General features: G+C 35.8%; 1 protein-coding gene across 1 annotated transcript; it reads right to left on the minus strand.

The window, feature by feature from the left end:
• Positions 1–18,272: 18,272 nt before the first annotated feature.
• On the minus strand, positions 18,273–20,695 carry LOC131859509 (AAA-ATPase At4g30250-like). The gene is made up of 2 exons (XM_059213333.1): positions 20,580–20,695; positions 18,273–19,858 (listed from the first exon to the last, which is right to left on the minus strand). Exon 2 carries the CDS (start codon positions 19,854–19,856, stop codon positions 18,543–18,545), a length of 1,314 nt encoding a protein of 437 aa, XP_059069316.1. The 5' UTR covers positions 19,857–19,858; positions 20,580–20,695; the 3' UTR covers positions 18,273–18,542.
• Between the last annotated feature and the right edge of the window lie 2,666 nt (positions 20,696–23,361).

Here is a 23,361-nt window from a genome sequence, read left to right on the forward strand (position 1 = left end):
ATAATTCACCTATCAATTTCCTTTCATTCCCATCAATCTTCATTTATGTATAGGGAGTTTGTTTGATCTTGTTAATTGTACAATTTTTATTATGTTCTCATTATTTACTCATTTGTTCCTTTTTGCATAACTCCTTTTTTATTATCCATTTTTCATGTATTTTCATTATTCTTGCATACTTTGTAGTGTCTCTTTTGCATCAATAGTAGTTACCATTACACATCATATTTTTTAACTTCTTTTGACATTTATTTAATCATTATCATACAGACCACAACTTGTTTAGAGTGACATTGAAGAAAAAGTGTTTACAATTGAATTTCAAATGCTAAAATTTGAAAAATTGAAATAAAAAGGGAAAAATATTTTCAAATCTTCCTTGAAATATCTAATCAATAAAAAAGTGGCGTCTTATCAAATGATGCACCTTTAATCTACACTTATTTGCAATGTTTAATTATTCTATACTTACTTGACTCCAAGTCAATACTTCATTTTCAGATACAAAATAAAATAATTAAATAAGAGAATCAAGTAGTTGAACATGTTGCAATAATTATGAGGATATTTGTCAAATTATGAGGAGTCTAGTGGTTGAACATGTTGACATTTTACTTTTCCATGAGCTAAAGGTTGTGAATTTTTGGTTGAACATCAATATGAAATGCATATGGAAGGATACAAAATACGTCACTACCAAGCGTGATATAGGTAAGGTTGGGGTGGCTATCCTCTTGAGTAATGTTTGGAGCAAAAATGTTTCTAGATGGGGTTATTCACCATTAGCTTTGTAAAAAAAATTAGCTATATTTAGCTTTGTTAAAAAAATTGCTAAATTATTTAACTTTTTTATTTTTCAAAACTAGTGAGAGAAACTTCCACTATGTGATGCATGTGATATTATAATACCACTTTTCATAGTCTTCTAGAACAGAAAACCTTATCAAATCCAATGATAGTTGTCAGAAATCCGCAATAGAAATAAACTAATAGATATAAAAATATGTAAAATATAGAGAAACAAAATGTTAGCAAGATTTTTTTTCTTTTTCAATTTAACTCACTTCTTTATAGAAATAATTTAAATTGTATTTTGTTAATTTTTCTTTCTTTCTTAAATATGATTATTAAAATATTGATATTAGTACAAATGTTTAATTTATCTTGACACAATTTCTTAATTTTATGAAAAAATTATACAATTTATATGCTACCTTCCAATTTATAAGAGATTCTATATAAATCAAAATTGGCATTACGATTGCACCTCTATCCTAACAAAATGTTGACTCCAAGTCGATCCCTCATTTCTGTCGACAAACTGAAATGATTAATCCCACATCACAGACAAACGACAATCATAATCAAAGAAAGAGACCATGAGCCATCCCGGTCACTCTAAATCACTCAGTGACATCATCGAGCAACATAGGGACATGATCGAAGCCAAAGATAAATCAATGAAAAGATAAGACTCACAAATTCAAGCAAATCAAACAAACATCTTGATCTTTATTGTCAAAAGTTGAACGTGCTGATAGGACGATCATGCTGTCTGGTTTCAGGAAATGTGATACCCCGTCTAAGACAGGACACAGTCTGGTTTCGAGTATACCACACCCTGTATAAGACCCATGATAGTGTGACAAGGACAAATGATTTGGATGCTGATATTCGATTGATAAGACAATTTGGATCAGTTTGAATATTTGGTTTGAGTTGAAAAAGTTCATCTGGTTAAAGCATGATTTCAGTTAAAGCACAATGTTTGATTGCGAGTCGTTGGATGTATACTCAGTGATCTGTCGATGCATAAAGGGAATACTTTATTGCAAAAATGCATGTTTTTGGTTTTTGGATTTTTACAATTTTTTTTTTGTTGTTCATTTTTTTCAGGACTTTATTTGACTTTTTATGAATTTTTTTCAGGACATTATTTGATTTTTATGGATTTTTTCATGACATTTTTCAATTTTTATGAGATTTTTTTTCAGGACTTTTTTTGATTTTTATGGATTATTTCAGGACATTATTTGATTTTTTTGGATTATTTCAGGACATTATTTGATTTTTTTGGATTATTTCAGGACATTATTTGATTTTTTTGAATTATTTCAGGACATTATTTGATTTTTTTGGATTATTTCAGGACATTATTTGATTTTAATGCTCTAGTGATTGATCATGACGAGGGAAAAGCACCCAATGCGCACTTGAAAAACACATAAACCAGGACCAAAACATATGTACAAGACACTGGAATAAGCAAGACAGTGATGTTGACCAATAACAGGTTTGGAATAAAACATTGGGTTGAGTGAACAATAAGCATGATAACTGGCCTAGAGAAAGCATGGCGAGAAGTCATGATAGATGACGGAGCAATAATCTCATTACTCATGGCGCCTGATTGCCAGGTTTTCACCATGGTACTTGCCCAAAGCGCCTGTTTGCCAGGTTTTCACTAGAGGGCGAATCATTTATTTTTTTGCTTTTTTGCTTTTTTCATTTTTTTTGTATTTTTTGCTTTTTTCATTTGTTTTTGTATTTTTTGCTTTTTTCATTTTTTTGTATTTTTTTGCTTTTTTCATTTTTTTGTATTTTTTCTTTTTTCATTTTTTTTGTATTTTTTCTTTTTTCATTTTTTTTTGTATTTTTTCTTTTTTCATTTTTTTTGTATTTTTTCCTGACTGGAAGAGGGAGTTGACTCCCCAAAATATGTCATTGAATCCAGGTCAATAGCAAAGCCTGCCTTATGGTCGCCTTGTGGTATACCTTCCCGTAGTCCCAGGAACTCTGCAATTGCTTCGTCATTCTGAAAACAGTCCAACGTGAGCGGTTCTTGTTGGTCATATTGGATAAGTTGGGGATATATAAGGGGCATGTCATCATCGATTGTAAGGATAGAATGGGCTGATATGGTAAAAATGTGAATGTCCGTGGTGTCACTATCCGAACTGCTTGTGTCGGATTCGGAGCTAGGATCCCAAAATGACTCGATCCAAGCATGAGGACAGGTTTTAGGAAGAGGAGTTATTTCATGTTTATCCTCCATAGGCAAGTTATCAGGGTCAATGAAGATATTGTCGAGGGCATAGGTGCTGGAAGAAAAAGAACTCCACTCCCAGTCATTAGAATCAGTCTCGGGTTGGGTAACCTCAGGTGTTATTTCATCATCAGAATCACGCCCTTTTCGACACGTGGACCTTTTGGTAGATGTGGATCCAATTCGTAACGGTACAAAACCTAACCCTAAAGTCGGGGGTCGCCTCTCAGGTATGATGGGTTCTATCCTTCCATTGTTTTTCAAGCCTAAGCCACTGCAGCCATCATATCCTTTCTTCTGCAGCATAGTAAATCCTTTGCCATATAATTCCACTGGCAACTTGACAGGTGGAGTTTCAGTTGGATCCTTATAGAGCCAATCTATGGCATCATCATTTATAGTTTCTTTGTCAAGTTCTCCCCATCTTGCAAATGTAGTGGGAGGCTGATATTGAATAACGACCTTGGGTTCCTTTTGCAATAAATGCGGTTTTCCATATGACTTTGGAGACATCGGCAAATTCCCAATGAGGAATGTTTGGTCCATTGAATATTCTCCACACCCTTGGTATTGTATCTTCAGTTTTCCTTTAACAGCATCCAACAATGCATTGGGATCCACATAACTGTCTGGTTTGGCTTCTGTATTGACTGGTACTTGCCGCTGAGGAGTATCCCTTAGGGTAGCACAAAACTGGAATGGATTAGGATCTCCTAGAATGGTTATCTCAGTTCCGTTGTAAGGATATTTTAGACATTGATGATAAGTGGACGGAACTGCTTTCATGGCATGGATCCACGGACGGCCAAGGATCATATTATAAGGGAGATCAAGGTCTAGGACTTGTAGGAAAGTATTTTCCATCACTGGACCAACTCTAATGGGCAATACAATTATCCCTTTGGATGGGCGCTCAGCATCATCATAGGCTTTGATTGTTATCCTTTTGGAAGCATCAATGTCATTTTCTGAATATCCGAGGCCAATGACCACTCTTAAGGTGCAGATATTAAGACCCGCTCCGCCATCTATCAAGACCCGTTGGATTTTGCAATTGTGGACAAAGACTTCTAGGTGCAAGGGGTCATTATGGGGAAGCTTGTCAGGTGAGATGTCACTATCGGAAAATGCAACATTTCGGGAAACGGCTAAATGTCCAATCCGCGCTTGAAATTGGTCAACATCAATATCTGTTGGGACAGTGGACTCAGTCAAGGCTTTATCTAAGACTGCACGATGCATGGGAGACATTTTCAACAACTCTAGGATGGATATTTGTGCAGGTGTTTTGCCTAGATGATCCAAAAGATTATACTGACTCGCAGGCACTGGTTTGGGAGGAGCTGCAGGAGCTCCTTTCACGACTATTTTGGATCGCCGAGTGGTGACCGCACAAGAAGGATCTTGTCCTTTTATTCTCAAGGTAGACACATACTCATTTGACGCATGAAAACAATTAATGACATTGTGATAACCGATATTTGCATAATTGGCTGTTTGAGCAGAATTGGAAGAAGACGCTTTACCCTTGTCATGATCAAGCAAAGGAGTTTTGAAAATAGTATGATCAGTATTAGAGGTCGGATGGGTTAGATCTATCTCAATTACTCCTTGTTCCAATAAATCTTGAATCATATGTTTTAATTGAAAACATGAAGCGGTTTTATGTCCTTTAGACCGATGATATTCACAGTACGCATTATCATTCCACCAATGCGGTTTTTCCGCTGGTTCTGCCTTAATATCTGGTAGTTTGATAAACTTCGCTTGTATTAATTGCTTCATGATTGATTCGATAGGCTCTCCCAATGGTGTAAACTGTCGAGGAGGCCCATCCCGCGATCGGAAGGGTTTGCGTTGTTGATTTTGTTGTTGGCCTTGTTGTTGATTACATTGTTGAGCATACTGTTGTTGAGCATGTTGTTGATATTGTAGTTGTTGAGCATGCGGTTGATATTGCGGCTGTTGAGCGCGCTGTTGATATTGCGACTGTTGAACATGCTGTTGATATTGTGACTGTTGAGTATGTTGTGGATATTGCGACTGTTGAGCAACATTGTTCCTAGGTACTTGATTTTGTTCCATAGTCGACATATTAGGAACACTCAACTTCTTGATTGTGAATGGGGGTTGATTTGCATTTACCACTCTCGCATCAACAACACCATCATTAGTGACGTTCTTGTTCTTATACCAAAATCTGTTTCTGTCCCCTGAAGAATTTATATTGTCATTGTCCTTATTGAGCTTGATAATTCCTTTAGCTACAAGAGCTGTTTCAATACTCATTCCTTTCTTAATGAGGTTTTCTATAGTACTAGGACTTTTTAATTTTAGCTCATACATCATTTCTGGGACCAGATTCTGGATAAACAGATTCACTTGTTGTTCTTCAGGTATATCGAGAGAAGAACGACTATACAGGCTTCGCCAGCGTTGCAAGAAAGTCACTAATGGTTCACCTTGCTTCTGCTTAGTATTACATAAATCCGACATAGTCACGTCACTATCGATATTGAACGCGAAATGAGATATAAACTTTTGTGCCAGTTCTGACCAAGTCTTTATATTTCCTGGCAAATGTGAATACCAATCCATAGCTTGTCCAGCGAGACTTCGTGCAAATAATCGCATTAAATATGTCTCCTCATAGCTTACTTCCATGCACGCCGCGTAAAATGCTCGAATATGATCCTTTGGATTGCCATTCCCTCTATATTTCTCAAAGTTGGGTGCCTCAAAATGCTTAGGGAATGGAGGCATGTATATACTCTTGTCAAATGGGTTAGGACATAAATCTTGATCTGTATACAATTTCTTTGTTCCTTTAATTTCTAATGCATCAACCTTTCGTTGCAACATCTCAAGTTGTTGTGCGATTGTATCAGATTTTAGAGGTCCATCATTAATCCCGGTTGGTATTCTTTGTTGATATATCGCATTTCCGATCGGTTGTTGATATTCTGCAATGGTCATTTTTGGTGTCTCGTGCACATAAAGTTCTTGGTACTTCTCTTGTTGTTGCGGTTGTGCTATGCCTTGATATTGACCTTGTTGTTGTGCCCCTTGGAGCCTAGGTTGATATTGCAATTGAGCAGGCTGTTGATATTGCATAGGCACCAATTGCGGTTGTAAAGTAGGATAACTTGTTTGCCTTGGCACATATTGTGGCACATGTTGTTGGTGTTGACGAATCGGAATTTGTTGAATTTGTGCCAATTGTTGTCGCGGTGTATATCCCATCATTTGTAAAAAACTTTGTTTAGATGGTTTTTGTTGCTTCTCCTTAGGATGGGGTATAACACTTGCATTAACTTGCTGTATTGCTTGTCCAATCCCCTGTGATGGTTGCAAGTTTGTGTTGACTTGTAATGGTGCCGAAGGTACTGCAATTTGTTGTTGACTGCCATATGGTTGTTGTTGCATATCATTTGTTTGCACATTTGATTGTACCTTTTGTATATTACTCAATTGTTGCAACAATTGCTGGTGGTGCAAACCACTATCCATAGTTCTTTGTGTCGCCATTATTGAAGGATCTGTCGAAATAGTGTTTGACAAAGATACATAAGAACTTTGTTGCATCATGGAATTGCTTTGGACATTATTGACATTAGGTATTCCAGTTGTGAAATGTTCTTGTATCTTAGATGTTGATCCAATTTTATGCACATGAGGAACCACTTCTTGTTGAGGAACCATTGTCGATATTTGTTGGGTCTTCATTTGATCTTGTATTACAGGCGTTGTATTAAATAATGGATTATTTATCGTCTCAAATGGTGACTTTTGAGGAATAGTCACTATCAATTCCTTTAGAGCACGTTTACTCATCAAGGTAGGTTGAGTTGCTTGTTGTACATTTTCTTCATTTGGATGTGAGGAAAAACTTAGCGGCCCACTACCTTGTTGTGTTTGCACATTCAGATGACCGGAGGACGCAGGAGCAGCGGTATGTATCTTGAAAACCCATGTTTTGAATTTCATGAATTTTGATGGCTTACGGGACATGGCGGGGATGAGGAGGACAGAGGGAGCACCCAGTGACAGAGGCACGTACTCCTTAGGATAGACAGTGGACATTATGTAGTTTGACATTTTGCAGTCAGCCTGCGGGCCATACTTAGGACAGACAGTCCGATTTTGTACTCCGACATTATTATGATATGTGATATGATATGCATTGATATGATGGAATGTAATATGTTATGACTGATGTAGTGATTTTGCTATGTATGGATGACTTTTGCACTTGTGTATGAACATGTATGGATGCATTTTTATGTATTTTGGATGTATTTATGAAATGAAATGGATGGAATGCAAATGTACTAACCAAATGGATGCAGGATGTAGCATGTATGTTTGGAGATCGGAGCACTAGACCGAACTGACTATCCGACCGGACGGAAGAAATGTTAGTAAGAAATGAGATAGAAGACAGTTAGAGATGATGAAAATTTGCTTTCAATAATGCACTTTGTAGGTGAGAACCTTTGTTTTTATTTAGCAAAATGGATGTGTAGCATCATGGCATTGAAGGCCAGAGCTGAAATGCAACCCGATTTGCATAAGACAGACACAGCATAAACAAATGACAATCACAATCAAAAAAAAGAAAAGAAAAGGATCATGAGCCATCCCGGTCACTCTAAATCACTCAGTGACATCATCGAGCAACATAGGAACATGATCGAAGATAAATCAATAAAAAGATAAGATGCGCAAATTCAAACAAACAAACAAACATCTTGATCTTCATTGTCAAAAGTTGAACGTGCTGATAGGACGATCATGCTGTCTGGTTTTAGGAAATGTGGTACCCCGTCTAAGATAGGACACAGTCTGGTTTCGAGTATACCACACCCTGTATAAGACCCATGATAATGTGACAAGGACAAATGATTTTTAATGTAGATATTCGATTGATAAGACAATTTGGATCAGTTTGAATGCTTGGTTTGAGTTGAAAAAGTTCATCTGTTAATGAGTGATTTCATTAAAGCACAATGTTGGATGGCAAGTGTCGTTGGATGAATGCTCAGTGATCTGTCGATGCATAAAGGGAATACCTTATTGCAGAATGCGTGTTTTTGGATTTTTGGAGTTTTACAATTTTTTTGTTCGTTCATTCTTTTTTCAGGACTTTATTTGATTTTTATGAATTTTTTCAGGACATTATTCGATTTTTATCATCTTATTTCAGGTCATTTTTGGATTTTTATAACTTTTTTTTTCAGGACATTATTTGATTTTTAAGATTTTTTTCAGGACATTTGCGGATTTTTATGATTTTTTTTTTTTTTGAATGATTTATGATTTTTTTATGGATTATTTCAGGACAATTTTCAATTTTTTTTGAATTTTTTTAAGGACTTTTTTGGATTTTTATGAGATTTTTTTCAGGACATTTTTCAATTTTTAGGAATTCTTTTTCAGGACATTTTTCAAATTTTTATGGATTTTTTCAAATTTTGCCCCCAGTGTCTAGCAAGGCAAGGAATATGACAGGTGAATAAATAGGCTTGCTGAAATGATGAGGGATAGAGGAAAGACAAAGGCCTTTTATTATGGACACAATGCGGATGCAATTTCCAAGAGCTATTATGTGATGGGACAAGAGACTGGATATGACAATGTAAAGCAGTGACATGGCATGAGGGACATGTCAAGAGGTGTTTTGAAACCATGTTTAAATTTTTGCGTCCTTATGTCAGATCAAGATCAAGGAATGAAAAAGAGTATATGGATAGTGATAAGATATGGATAGGATAAGCAAGACCAAGAATGGATAAGGGACATGGACTGAAGGTCGGGATTGGCTAAGGGATAGTGGCAGAAAGTTGCAATAAGGTAGGGAATATGGATGAAAGGTTATAATAAGAAAATGGATAAATGACCAAAAGCTATGATAGACTAAAAGCTGCAAACAAGATGCTCATGAAGATCCTCAGCCTTGTCAAGATCAAAGGTGGAAAGGGAAATTGGACATGAGGGACAATAGGATATGAAGGGTAATGACATGGTATAATAGGATAATGATGGGCAATAGGATATGAAGGGTAATGACATGGTATGATAGGATAATGAAGGGCAATAGGATATGAAGGAAGAGATCTGCCCCCAAGTGTGGTGTGCAAGAAGTTCATGGATTACACATGACGCCTGTTTGCCAGGTTTTCATCATGGTACTTGCCCAAGGCACCTGTTTGCCAAGTTTTCACCAGTGGACGAATTATTTTTCTTTATTTTTTTTTTTTCTTTTTCTTGTCTTTTTTTTTTTTTTTTGTATTTTGACTTTTTCAGAAGAAGATGGACACATGATAGGGGATGGAAGAAGGACTCAAGCATCTTTTTATTTGGATAGTAGCCTTGAAAAGAATGGACCATGACCTTTAAAAGTATGCTCAAAGACGTTGGTAGGATAAGGACATGGACAATGAGATGAAACTAAGGCAAGGATTTATGCAAAGGATGGGATCAAAGGGATGGAAGGATGGAAAATATGCATTGGATAATGGATAGGGTATTGGAAGAATTGGGTTTCACTGAATGGAAATGTTGGCAAGATCAACATTGGCACACACCTTGAGGGGTGATGGACTGATGGAGGACAAATGTATTTTGGACTGTAAGATTTGTATGGAGGAATAACTAGTGATTTTGGGACATAAGGGCCCAAAATGGATGAAGAAGGTGATGGAGGAACAAATTTGAGAGGTTGGGATGGAGGAATAGCAATTTTGGATGCCAAGTTGGATTTGGCTTTTTGTGCTTCAAGGAGCTTCTTAGGGATCCACATGGTTTTTGATTTTTCATGCTTTTGTGGTTCCTTGGAGTGCATTGCTTGCACAAGGGATTTAGGAACCCATATATATTTTGACTTTGCTTTATTTTGCTCAGTGGGCCTTTGTGGCCTTTTGTATTTTTCTTTTTCTTTATAGATCATATTGTTCTTTGTTTTGACATGTCGATTAGATTGGACATGTTGATCTTTGAATACATGTGGATTTTTAGACTTACGACTTTTATGCTTGGCATCCAAATTGCTTGGAGGAGGGAATGAATGTTGGTGTGGATGGGAATGATATGGAAGCATGTGGGATGGATGGAAGGTTCTCCAAGATGTGTGCCTTTGCTGATGTTGCATAGGAGAAGGAGGGATATAGGGACCTAGAATGGATGGAAGCGATGATGGGGAAGGTGGACATTTGAATTTTGACTTTGAAGGGATACCAACACCTTGAGTGTGAGCTCTGTAGCCATGACCCTTAATATTTTCTTTGATATGGAAGGGTTCTTGCTTGTGAAGGTCTACTCCTTTGCCTTTATCAATATCTTGACTTGTAGGATACTCTTTTCTTTGGGAAGAAGATGCAAGTTCATTATGAGGTGGATGTGATATGAGAGAAATAATGAGATCTTGAAGTGGATCAGATTGGACCAAAGTGGAAGAACCCATTGTTAATGTCAGGGGTTCATGAACATCTTGCACTGCCACGTTAGAATCATGAGGGGGATTAGGATCATGAGGGGGACTAGGATTGTGTAGTAGACATGGTTCAATGATAGGCTCTTCAAGAGATGGAATGGAAGAAATAATGGGATCGTCAAAAGAAATGCAATCTTGGAGTGGATATGCGGGATTAGGACATGGAGATGGAGGAACAAGTGGATCTTGTGGAGGATCTAAAGGAATAATTTGATCTTGACAAGGAGGGAGATCATTGGAATCCTCTTCAAAGATGCTTTGCTCTTGACTTTTAATCGGATCATCAGAAAGGATGGAAGGGATATCTTGATCTTTCTGAGGAAGTGGAATGTCAATGGGATTTGAAAGGACATTTTGCTCATTAAATGGAATGGGATCCTTTGGGATCGAATGGACTGGGATATCTTGATCTTGCCCGGGGAATGGAGTGCCAATAGGACTTTGGATAGGATGTACAAGAATAGGGGAATCATTATGAGTGTCTGGGGAAATGGGATCTTGGTCAACAATTGGATGGGGTGATAAGGTTTCAGGATCTTGATCTTGATTTGCTTTAGGACTCATTTCTTCGTGCTCTAAATTATCCTCTTGACATGAGGTTGGACTTTGGATATGCATGGAGGATTCTGACAAGGAATCAATGTTTTGGCATGAAGGAAATGCACTTTGAACATTTGTGATGGATTCTGACAAGGAATCAATGCTTGAACATGAGGAAGAGGGACTTTGAATGGGGTCCTCTAAAACAGGTAATGGCAATAAAGTGCATGGTGGCATTGGGTCTTGTATTTCTGAAACATGACAAGGATGTGCATCATGAATTGGATTATCTTGGCAATCAATTATGGATAGCTCTTGGACAATTGCATCCTTAGGTGTATTGTTTAATGAGGACAATATGGAAGGTTCTTGTGAAACTTTTAAAGGTGTAGGGATAGATGCCACTGGAGAGTCAATTTTCTTGCGGGGGGATGAGGCATTGCTAGACATAAGTGTATTATCTTTATCTTCCTCAAAAGACTCACTTAGTCGTTTCCTTAAGAGCATTGCAATAAGGCCACCCTTCTTTTTAGGTTTTGACATGATTGGACTTGGAATTTGAACTTGTTTTTTATTTGATGTCATGTTTTGATATTGGACTTGATGTTGATCAGATTGGTTTGACATGTTTGAAACTTGGGTTGGTGTGTGTTGCAACCTTTGTTTTTGAATGTTTTGTGGCAGTTGTTGACATTGATATGTTGATTGAACTTGAACTTGTTTTTGATTTGATGTCATTTTCTGATATTGAACTAGATGTTGATCATTTTGGTTTGACATGTTCAAAATTCGGCTTGGTGCATGTTGCAAGTTTTGTTTTTGAATTGGTGATTGTGGTTGTTGACATTGATATTCCACCATTGGTTGAACCATTTGTTGACATTGTATAGTTGGTTGGACATATTGTTGAAATTGAACCATTGGTTGTGTTGGTTGCATATGTTGAACAATTGGTTGTGTCATTGGTTGTGATGGTTGAAAATATGATTGATAGTAAACACCTTCTTGTTCTTGTTGTGGAGGCACATAATGTTGAAATTGATGTTGTCTCCTTTCTTGTAATTGTTTCATCATCTCTATTTGGGAGAGGAGAGCTGGTATGTCTGATCGTTCAAGAAGAGATCTTACATTAATTGGCTCAAAATTTGGATTTTGACCTGGAAATTTTTGAAACATTTTGGACATTTGAGATCTTATCTTCTCACTGTTTATCACTTTTTGCTCCAATATCTCCTTTTCTTGAGCTAGTTTCTCCTCTAGTTTTTGTATTTGGACATTTAAATCATCATGATAAGTTTGACCGATATTGCCTTGTTGTTGGGTTGGATATAATTGTGATTGCCTTGGATTAAAATTTGATTGCATTGTCGGTTGATATGTCAAACTTTGTTGCATCATTGGTGCTTGGAACCTTGTTTCAATAGACATGTCACTATGCAAATGCAATATTTTTGGAATTTTTCAAGTATAATGTATGATATGCAATTAAATGCAACCTAAATAAATGAAAATGCAATCTATGTTTTTGGTGTTTTTGAAGATTTTGACAAACTTTTGGAATGCAAATCTAAGAGAGACCCTTAGGATATTGGAATGATGTCTAGACCTCAAAGGACAAAAGGACTTAAATGGCAAAGGACAAGATGACAATGTCTCCCCTATATGCTTGGATACTAAGCTAGGTTTGACGAAATGATATTGATGACAAAAGGACAAAAGGTTTGATAAGGTCTAGACTTCTTAACAATGACTTAGGGTTTATCAAAGATTTGGATTACTCAAGTATGACAAGACCTAGTTTTGACACTATATGCAAAAGGACAATTGCTATGAAAATGACCCTAATATGATATGATAATGACTTAGGCTTAATGAAGAGACTTGGGATATGCAAATGCAAATGTATGACAATGGTATGACTTTAATGCAAGAGGACATATGCAAATGGATGACCCTTATTGATATGCAAAGGAGTATGACTTAGGTGAAACCTAACCTGATACTTGATAATGAACTTTGCAAAATGCAACCTAGGATGAACCTAAATGTAAGTGACATAAGAGTTGAGACAAGTTTTTGAACAATGTTGGATAACCATGCTTGAAGGATGATCTTTGAATCTTGTTGAATGTTTGTTGGATGAATGTCTCTTGTGCTTAACTTTATGTTATATCAATGTGCTTGCTCTTGAAATGGTATTCAACTTTTGACAATCAAAGAATACAAGATGTTATAACTTAGACTCAAGACAATCATGCTCATTTCCACATTCCTTAGGGTAGGCAAAGACATTAGGTACTTGAGAGGTAGACTCATTATGGGATTCAAGGAGAATACATAGATGCTTGACCCCACAGGCTCCCCTCCACGACACTCACTTCTCAGGGCAGCCAAGCATCAGTCCCCATGGAATCTCCCCATGGCGAACTTAGTATCTCTTCCAAGTATCCGAATTTGTCCTTCTCAAGCAACTAGAAGGGTTTTTGGCCTCTAAAAACAAGGTATGTAGTAAGGATTTCTGTTAAGCATTACTCCTTGATGTCATGCAAGCATGATTTAGACATTAAGCCCATCAAGATACCAAACAAATGTAGTCGCGCAAGCGCGATTTAGACCAAGAGGCCCTACTTAGATGTTGATATGAGAAAGAGTTCAAGGGGCATCACTTCCCAAGTAACTGCAATTCCCACGTAACACTTCCTTCAAAGCTTTCGCCCATCAGGTATTTTTTTATAGTGAGTTAGAATGCCAAGGAATTCTAGCCGTACTCACTTTGGGTCGTCCCCTTCTCACGATTATCACTCGCTTGCTAAAGCAAAGTGGTCGGGAAGGCAGGCCCTCTAATGGAGACAAACAATCAACAACACAAGCATGGTATTGAAGATCTGGATTTCTGATCACCCTATAAAGGATGAGAGCATACTCTCCTACTCCAATGTCATACTTAACAAACAAAGCAAACAAGGGTTCATTTCCACCTACTTAAAAAATCACTAAGTGCCTAATTAAAAACTCAAACACACAATTTGGTTGTTTCTCCAAGGCAACCTGCAAAACACATGTCAGAAGTTTGATTTGTTGTCTTTGACCATCGAATCTGCATAACACATGTTAGTAGTTTGATTTTTGGTCTTTGTCATGCATATGCCAAGATCCTGCACAAATAATTAGTACCAAAATCCAAAGCATAGATGATCTGATTTATCAAAATTATCAAAAAAAATTAAGAATTTCAGTCCACTTTGAGAAGGCATAACTTTCTCATCCTAGCTCCGAATTACAAACCGTTTGATGTGTTGGAAAGGTATTCAAATAATCTAGAACCAAATTTCAAAAACATCAATGATGTCTCGTCATGTTTACGGGCACCATATTTGTCCAAAAATGCACCGAAAACCCTCAAAATTGCAATTTACTAAAACATATAAAAATTTTCAAGTAAAAACTGCATTTTTCACCTCTGATCTGGACTTTACACAGGCGCAAAAGATAGTACACAAGCGCAGGTTGTCAAACACAAGCGCAGAATGTATTGACACAGGCACACGACTCTTCAACACAGGCGCAAGATTCTTCACATAGGCGCAGGATGTCTCCAGAATGCATTACACGACCCTGTTTTTGAGTTTTGACCTGCAAATCAGCTTAGAAGGACTCCAAAACACAATAAGATGGTTAGAAGGTTAGTATTCACGTCGGGTTCACCATTTAATGTGGCATAGAAATTAGGAATCATCACAAGATAAGTAAATCAATCAAAACACAAAATATGATAACATAATCAAAAGAATACTCATGAAATGAACCTAATTCCAAAGCACATTCAATAGAGGTATGGAAATGAAGCATTCAAAAGAAAACATTATGCAAACCAGATGTAAGATTGAATACTCCTTCCATGCGGCTCCATTGTTGTTCTTTCCTCTTCAATAGTTTTGTGGATCTCACCTACAAGTGCTCACACAATTGAAAGCAAAAAGGCTCAAGAGTACTAGAACGAAAATTTGGTAGTTTGATAGCAATTCGGAATTCATGAAGTGATTGAAGGGGTAAGGATTTCGAAGGGTTATTAGAAGGGATTTGATTGAAAAAAACATCCAATTTATAGAGAAATTGGATAAATGACAAGATTGGCATGATGCAATTCAAATGGAAATTGCCAATCAACATGACAAAATATGACAAATTATGCACTTTCCATGCACAATTTGATTGATTGAGAATTGATGACAAATTATGACACATTTCATGTCAAATTGATTGATTATCAATTATGACAATTTCATGACAAATTGAAATGCCACTCCCATAGAATTAGGAGATGAATTAGGAGGGAAAAGGAATTAGAAATTTGAAAATTAGGAAAAAGAAATTGATGACAAATTAGGAATTTAGAAATTGAAAGAAATTAGAAATTAGGATTTAGTGAATTAATTAATAATTTTTCATTTATTAATCAATTCACAAAGAGGAATAATTAGCCAATTAAATAAAGATTTAATTGTAATGAGAAGACTTAGGATAAATAAGTAATTTATTTAATCCTAAAGGAAGAAATGACAAATTAGGTTAAATGACTAAATCATAAAACCCTAGAAGATGAATTAGAAATGACAATTAGGTCTTGATTAAAAATGATTTGATTGATAAATGCGCCAATTGACGAGGAACAATGACAAATTGATCCAAATTGACATAATTGAGACAAAGAATGATCGATAGCAAAATAATCGTAAAATGACAAAATCGACAAGAGGACAAGGATCAACAACAAAATGGATTGCAATATGACAAGATAATGACCACGATCGATGACAAATTGATCGCAAAATGATAAAATTGATAACGACCACGATCAATGACAAATTGATCGCAAGATGACAAGATCGAACATGACAACGATCAATGACAAATCGATCGTAAAACGAAAAGATTGAAGGATTGATGACAAATCGACAAGATTGATAAGAGGACAAAAACCCTAATTAGGATTGACAATGTCCAAAATGATAAGATTGATGATAATAGAGCAACGATTGATGACAAATCGATCGCAAGATTGATAGGAGGACAAAACCCTAATTAGGATTGACGATGTCCAAAATGATGACAAATGAATACGCACATTGATGCGACAGGGTAAAATCGATCAAAATCATGACTGGATAATGTTGTCGACAAGACCAAATTCGAGGACGAGATGAATGAAGAATATAGAAGAATGACTCGATGTTCGCAAATGATAAAGACCAAGTGCGTGACATAGGAGAAATGTTAATGCGACGCAAAAACCTAAAATGAGGCAATGCGCAAATGTTAAAGTATGACTTCGCAACCGTTGACCATTTTTGGGTGTCTACAATAAGAGATTCTATATAAATCAAAATTGGCATTACGATTGCACCTCTATCCTAACAAAATGTTGACTCCAAGTCGATCCCTCATTTCTGTCGACAAACTGAAACGATTAATCCCACTTCAGTAAAAATCAATGAAATAAATTTGCAGCCAATTCCAGTCTACGTTCCCACTACAGCAACTATTTTGAATGACGTCCATGGGAAATCGCTACTGTAATCAGTGTGAAGTTGCATACAACCTATCATAGCGTCAAACTCTTTGTCTCTGCAATAATTGTCATTACATGTACTTTCTTTGTTCTTTTATGCTTTGAAATTCGTCTTATTACCTAGATTGGGGGAATCATATCTTCGTCGTTTTGCATTGTTTTTCCATTTGCTTTATCAACTTTTAGAGCTACTTTATTCCACCTCCTTCCTTGCATCCTGTTGGAGTGAAACGTTACTAAAGCATTATTATCTATTATTAATATATTATAATAAAAATTTGGTCTATTGTTGGAGTTGGATAGTAGTTGCTTCTTAAATCTACATGTTCAATCATGTTTCTAAATTATCTTACTGCATTGGGCGCAATATGCCCTCCCCATCGTATTATGTGCTCGCATGTCTTATCATTTTCTTAAGAGCCGGATTATGGACACCATCTCTTCCCTAGATTATGAGGACAAATGTTATGGGCAATGTCTATCCAACCAATAAAATAGCTGCTACATATGATTATCGAGCATTTTTAATATATATCAAATGGGCCATTCTGACGATTGAATAGACATTTCATATATTATGCCTCTATGAATATTTTCAATATATGATTTTACCATACCAAGGAGTATCCTCTTTATCTCAATGATTATCTTCATTTATTATGCTTGACATACCTATCATTTGAAAAAAGAAACACGTGTTCATCACATGATGTTATTTTTAACAATTACTACATTCATCTACACAATTTTTATGCTTACATGATTTCATCTAATTAAATTATAATTACTTTTCACATGTTGCTTTTCTATACCAATTCTTTGCACTTGTCAAATCAATGTCTCAAAGGCCAATTCCATCACAATACTTTGATTAGACCTCTAGACAGTTTTGGAAATGTTATTTTTCCAAGACAACAAATATATCAAATCGTGAACTTAGAGTCATGTTGAAGAAAAAGTGTTTACAATTGAATTTCAAATATTAAAGATCTTAAATTTGAATTAAAAAGTGAAAAATATTTTCAAATCTTCCATGAAAAATCTAATCAATAAAAAAGTGATGTCTTATCAAATGTTGGATCTTTATTATACACTTAATGGCAATGTTGACTTATCCTATACTTACTTGACTCCAAATCAACACTTCATTTTCAAATACAAAATGAAATAATTAAAGAAGAGAATCTAGTAGTTGAACATGTTGCAATAATTGTGAGGATACTTGTCATATTTTAATCTATATACACATTATTATTTAAACATTAAAATATCATTTTTATTGATAAATATCATGTAATTAATTATTTAAAATTTACTTTATATCATTTATATACTAAAATCAATACAATCATCACTACCAAAAGCATAATCCTAATGAACATGAAACAATCATATTCTTTACATGCTTATCTTACACACAATACTGGATTTATATTGATCGTATATGATTGATTATATGAATGAACATTTTATCTAATCAATCAAAAAATAAAAGTCGCTTGTCTTGTTTCCAAGTTAATAGTGATATTAGTCAAAAGACACTTAATATATTTCATTCCTTTTAGATTAGACTTTATAACGATTTTTTTGTATCGATCACATTCCATAATCCATCATCAAAATACTAGAAAACTAAAAACGTGATTTAAATCCATATTATACTCTTTCAAATCTTCTACAATACTGATTAAGTCCCCAGTCCCCAGCAGAAAAACATTACCTTTGCACATTCCACTAAACTATCTTAGACTTATAGCAAAATAAACCTCAACTGCTTAAGACTCCTGCTTGGATCTCTATCCTCACAAGAGCCGACGAAGCCCTACTTCTACGACTCTTACATATTCCTCTGATGACGACGACGACAATGCAGATAAGACTATCTTTCGTCATCTTCATCCTTGAGAAGAGTCAATTACAGTCTCACTTACTGCGCCTTCAAGAGCATGAACAACAGCCTTAATTGCAGAATCAGGATCAGATTTATGCTGAAAAAGAATTTCACATATGTCTGCTGGAGTCAGGCGCCCTCCGGATTTCATCTTCTCTTCTACAGACGGAAATAACAAGTGCTCCTGCAGACCCTCCAAGTAATTACAAACCAGTTGTTTAAAGGCCTCAAATTCACAGTAAGACAGACATATATGCATATCCATTCGACCACTCCTGAGCAGCGCAGGATCGAGTCGGTCCTTGTAATTGGTCGTAAAAATCATGATCTTCTCTTCGCCGCAGCTGGACCACAGCCCATCCGCAAAATTAAGCAAACCAGAAAGAGTGATGGCGGAACTCCGACGTGCAGTCCCTTCGTTGTGAGACTGATCACAGGAGTCCCTTGCGGGTAAATCGGCAGCAGCGCAGTCGATGTCCTCGATGACGATAACAGATTTGCTTTTAGTTTCGAGCAGAAGCTGACTGAGATCGGCATTGTTGGACACCATGCTGAGCTCTAGATAATAAACGTCGTAGCTCATGTGATTGGCGATGGCGGCGATGAGGCTGGACTTGCCCGTACCAGGAGGGCCGTACAAAAGGTAACCTCGCTTCCATGCGCGGCCCGTCCTGCGGTAGAAATCTCTGCTCTTCTTGAAGTTGTCGAGGTCCAGCAGGATCTTCTCTTTAAGCGAGGGTTGGAGGGCCAGGGTTTCGAAGGTGGACGGGTGCCTGAAGGACGCCGATCTCCAACCTCCACCGCCCCCTATTTTGCCGTTGCTGAACAGCTTCCTCTCCCGTCTGCGCCTTTCCAAGTTTTCTGCAGTCTGTGAAATGTGGTCGATGTAGGATGATAAAACCCTCACTCTGTCTGTGTGGGAAATTTTGAGGATATATTTGCTTTCGCGTCCTGTCTCGTGCTTTTCATCGGGCACGTGGTGCTCCCACGACATTTGGGCTCCTTGGAACTCGTCATTGACCGTGTGATTAGGGGGCAGGTTAAAGACCGGCTCCGTTGTTCGCTTCTGCCGCGCTATGGACACTGTGGGGGCGTTTGCTGCCGCAACAAGGCTGCTCAAATATGTTCGCACAGAACGGTATATTTCATTGGAATCGTGGGAAGATTCCTCGTATCCAGGTACCTCTACTGTAGCGTGCGAACTTGAACTTCCTCGATACTTCTCCCACAGCTCGTAAAGTCGATCAAGAAGAACGGGTAGCCTCTGGGATTGCAGCGACATCAAACCCATCATCGACAACCACATCGTCCTGTCCATCTCTGCAGTAAGGACGAGAAGGCTGTTTAGATATTTAATCTGAACAATTTTTATTTACAGTCTCCATAACATGGAAAAGAAATCAAATGGCAGAGGGAATGAAATTCAGTTCTAGTTCTCACTAATTGTTTGGCAATAAGGCTAGAGTCAAAACTTGTCACTGTTTTTTTTAATTGATCAAAGCAGAGTGCAAGAATTATAAAAGGAGAAGAATTATAAAACAATAATAAGCAGCTGAATTGCAGAAAATGTAAACAAAGAGCTCAGCTTAGCATTGAAACTGATTACAAAATCAACACTAACTACAACCTACAGTCACAACCAAAATGATTACAACACTACAAGAACAATGGCGGAACTGGAACCTATACAGCCAAAATATTGGAAATTATTCATACTTACCTTCTTTATTAAGACTCTTAAGATCAATACGCGGCAATAAGGCTAGAGCCAAAACTTGTCCTAATAATATTGTCATTTTGAAAGACAAAAATTGAGGAATAACATTTCCATTAGGAATATATTGAGATTAAAAAGGTGTAAATAAATCTTTCAATATGCATTTCTCTACAAATTTTAGAGTATCCAAAAAGATTATGATTTGCATTCTATAGATTTCCTAAGATATAAATATTTGGTCTCATAATCTTTGTAAGCTTAAAAATTTCTTTATACATGAGAAGAAAAAATGCAACACAAAGCCTTGCCTCAATTAAATCTTACCTTGGATCTATTAGTCACTAATGGACTCAAGCTCTCGAAATCACCTGCAAAAGCAAACAATTCCTTCTACAAGAGAACAACAAGAGCAAAAATTGTTTGATTTGGTGGAAAATGAGTTATGATCTATTGATCAAACATTTTACCCTATACAAAATGTGCATATGATGCCTTGCTTATATAGCAACATGGTTAACTAGGATGATGACAAGTGTCTTAATCTTATGTCATGTGACAACTAGGGGATGAGATCATGTGTACTATAGACTTCTAGAAAGATTCCAAACTCCTTAAGTAGGCCTACGAATTTAAACCTTACCCCCCAAAAAATTTGATATGTTAGGTGCTAAACTATAAACTAAAATTCCCAATCTCAAGAAATGTCAACCCACCATATGGGGGCCCTAGTTTATTTATCCTAGCATCAAAATGATTCATCTAAACCAGTAAAATTAATAAAAGACAAAATATTCTCAATCCTTTCAAAATATAAATAAGTTAGAGAAGTAATTGTTTTAGATTGTAAATGCTCAATTTTTATTTTATTTTGCAATATAAGATATTAAATGACTTCTAAAAGTTCTCTTGGAGGACAAATTAGGGAGGCATGTCTTACCTTAAATGATCTCTAAAAACTTGGTGTCATATTGGCACCCTAAACTAACACACTTGTTTGTCTAAACTATCACCAATACAAACATTTTATTTATAACTCAATCTTCCTATAATTTTATCACTTTTAGAACCACATAGATTATAATTGTTTGTGTGTACCATCAATATTTAATTATGTCACACTTGCTCTAGTTGGTACATATATAAAAAGACAATAAATTTCATAGTTACAACTAAATTAAATGAATTAGAGTTTTAAGGCCTTGGCATTTAACTTTTGCACCAGTGACCCTTCATCCTAGTCTTCATTATCATTAATAGTTCTCTATAGGCCATAAATTATACTCACTTCTAGACCTATCACTAAACACAATAATATTTTTTTGTATTTTATTATCTTCTATAATGTTGCATGGACCATGTGAAACCCATACTGTAAATACACACTTGTGAGGAAAGAATTGGGTAGGTGCAAGAAGTTGAGTCCCTAAAAGTGCAAAAACTAGAAGTGTTTTCCTTGATATTAATGTTTTGTCACAATTGAGCAAAAAATTTCAAGCACACATTGAATCTTAGAAATTCCAATAAAATAAAATATAGTACTTTGAGTCTAGTTTTTAGATATGTAAATTATTCTAATACCATGATGATACAAATTGATTTTTAATAGTAATGCACATAAAGACGCTATTTAAAAGATACTTTTTTAGGACCATACTATGCACATGTACAATTACAGTTACAACATTTTGACCTAAATAAAAATAATTTTTTGGTTCCTTTTGAAAACTATGTGTAAGACAGTAAAGATTGATGAAGATATTTATTTATAATTTTCTAAATATTTTAATTAATTTTTTATTGGTCTTAATTATTATTTTGGAAACTCCTTGTGTACAACCACAATGATATTTTTTGTAGTTTTTAATTGATAGTTATATTATGCAACCTCTTGGCATGTCATATTCTATTCAATTTAAAAGGAATCAACATTTGGAACAATTTTAAAGATGAATCAAGTACATTATTGATTATTATCATGAGAAATAAAAAAGAGGGTTTTTATCATTGACATGCACTTATACATCATAATTTATGCAACAATGGATCTACTTAGATGTTTTTGTAACTCAAAATTTCAAAGAGATGTCAATTAGAAGATATATTAAATATCACTTTTTTATCTAGAGGGTTTGGTAATCATGTGATCAAAAATAGAAATATAGGAAGCTCTTGACACCTAAAGAAATTGAAGCAAATAGAGAGGAGACAAAATGGTAACGAGATAGAAAAATAATAGCTCAATAATTGAAGAATATTGAGGCATCTTGTTCCCTTAACTGTTGAAGAGAAGAAGTTCGAGAGAACATAAGATATTGTAGATGAAATTAGTATATTTTATGTACATATAAAATTGCACTCTGTAATGTATTAACTTATATATAATGTTCTATCAGCATAACCTTTGCACCTCCTTCCGATACAAATGTTAGTATAAATTACTATCAATATAATCATTGCACCTTATTTAAACGCAAACACTAATATTATAATTATATATTAATATAAATATATATAACAATGCAATAATTAGCCGGTGACTCACCTGATTATCAAATCTGACAGCTCCTTGGCGTATACGGCAACAGTAGGAGGAGAGGTCTTCCATAGGCGGCTTGCAGGTAAAGGTTTAAAGGACGAGGAACGTAGGCCTGGGGATAAATAATTAACCTTATTTCTTCCATTATTACCTACTACGAATGTTCACTTCATTTCTGTCCACAAACTGGAATGATTACTCCCACTTCAATAGAAATCAATGAGAAACTCTTCGGCTCTGTCATAGTTGTCATTACATGTACTCTCTTTGTTCTTTTATGCTTTGAAATTCTGTCTTATTAGATTGGGGAATCATACATTGTTTTTTCCATTTGCTTATCAACGTTTAAAGCTACTTTATTACACTGAAAGCATCAAACCTCCTTCCTTGCACCTTCGAGAGGAAATGTTATTCAGTCTTTAGAATGTGCCAAAATATTATTATCTTACATTATAATAGATATTTGGTGTATTGTAGGAGTTGGATAGTCATTCCCTTTTAAATCTGCATGTTCAATCATGTTTCTAAATTAGCTTATTGTATTGGGGCACCATGCCCTTCCCATCGTAT

This window comes from Cryptomeria japonica, chromosome 10, assembly GCF_030272615.1.
Source record: "Cryptomeria japonica chromosome 10, Sugi_1.0, whole genome shotgun sequence".
Classification (NCBI taxonomy): domain Eukaryota; kingdom Viridiplantae; phylum Streptophyta; class Pinopsida; order Cupressales; family Cupressaceae; genus Cryptomeria; species Cryptomeria japonica.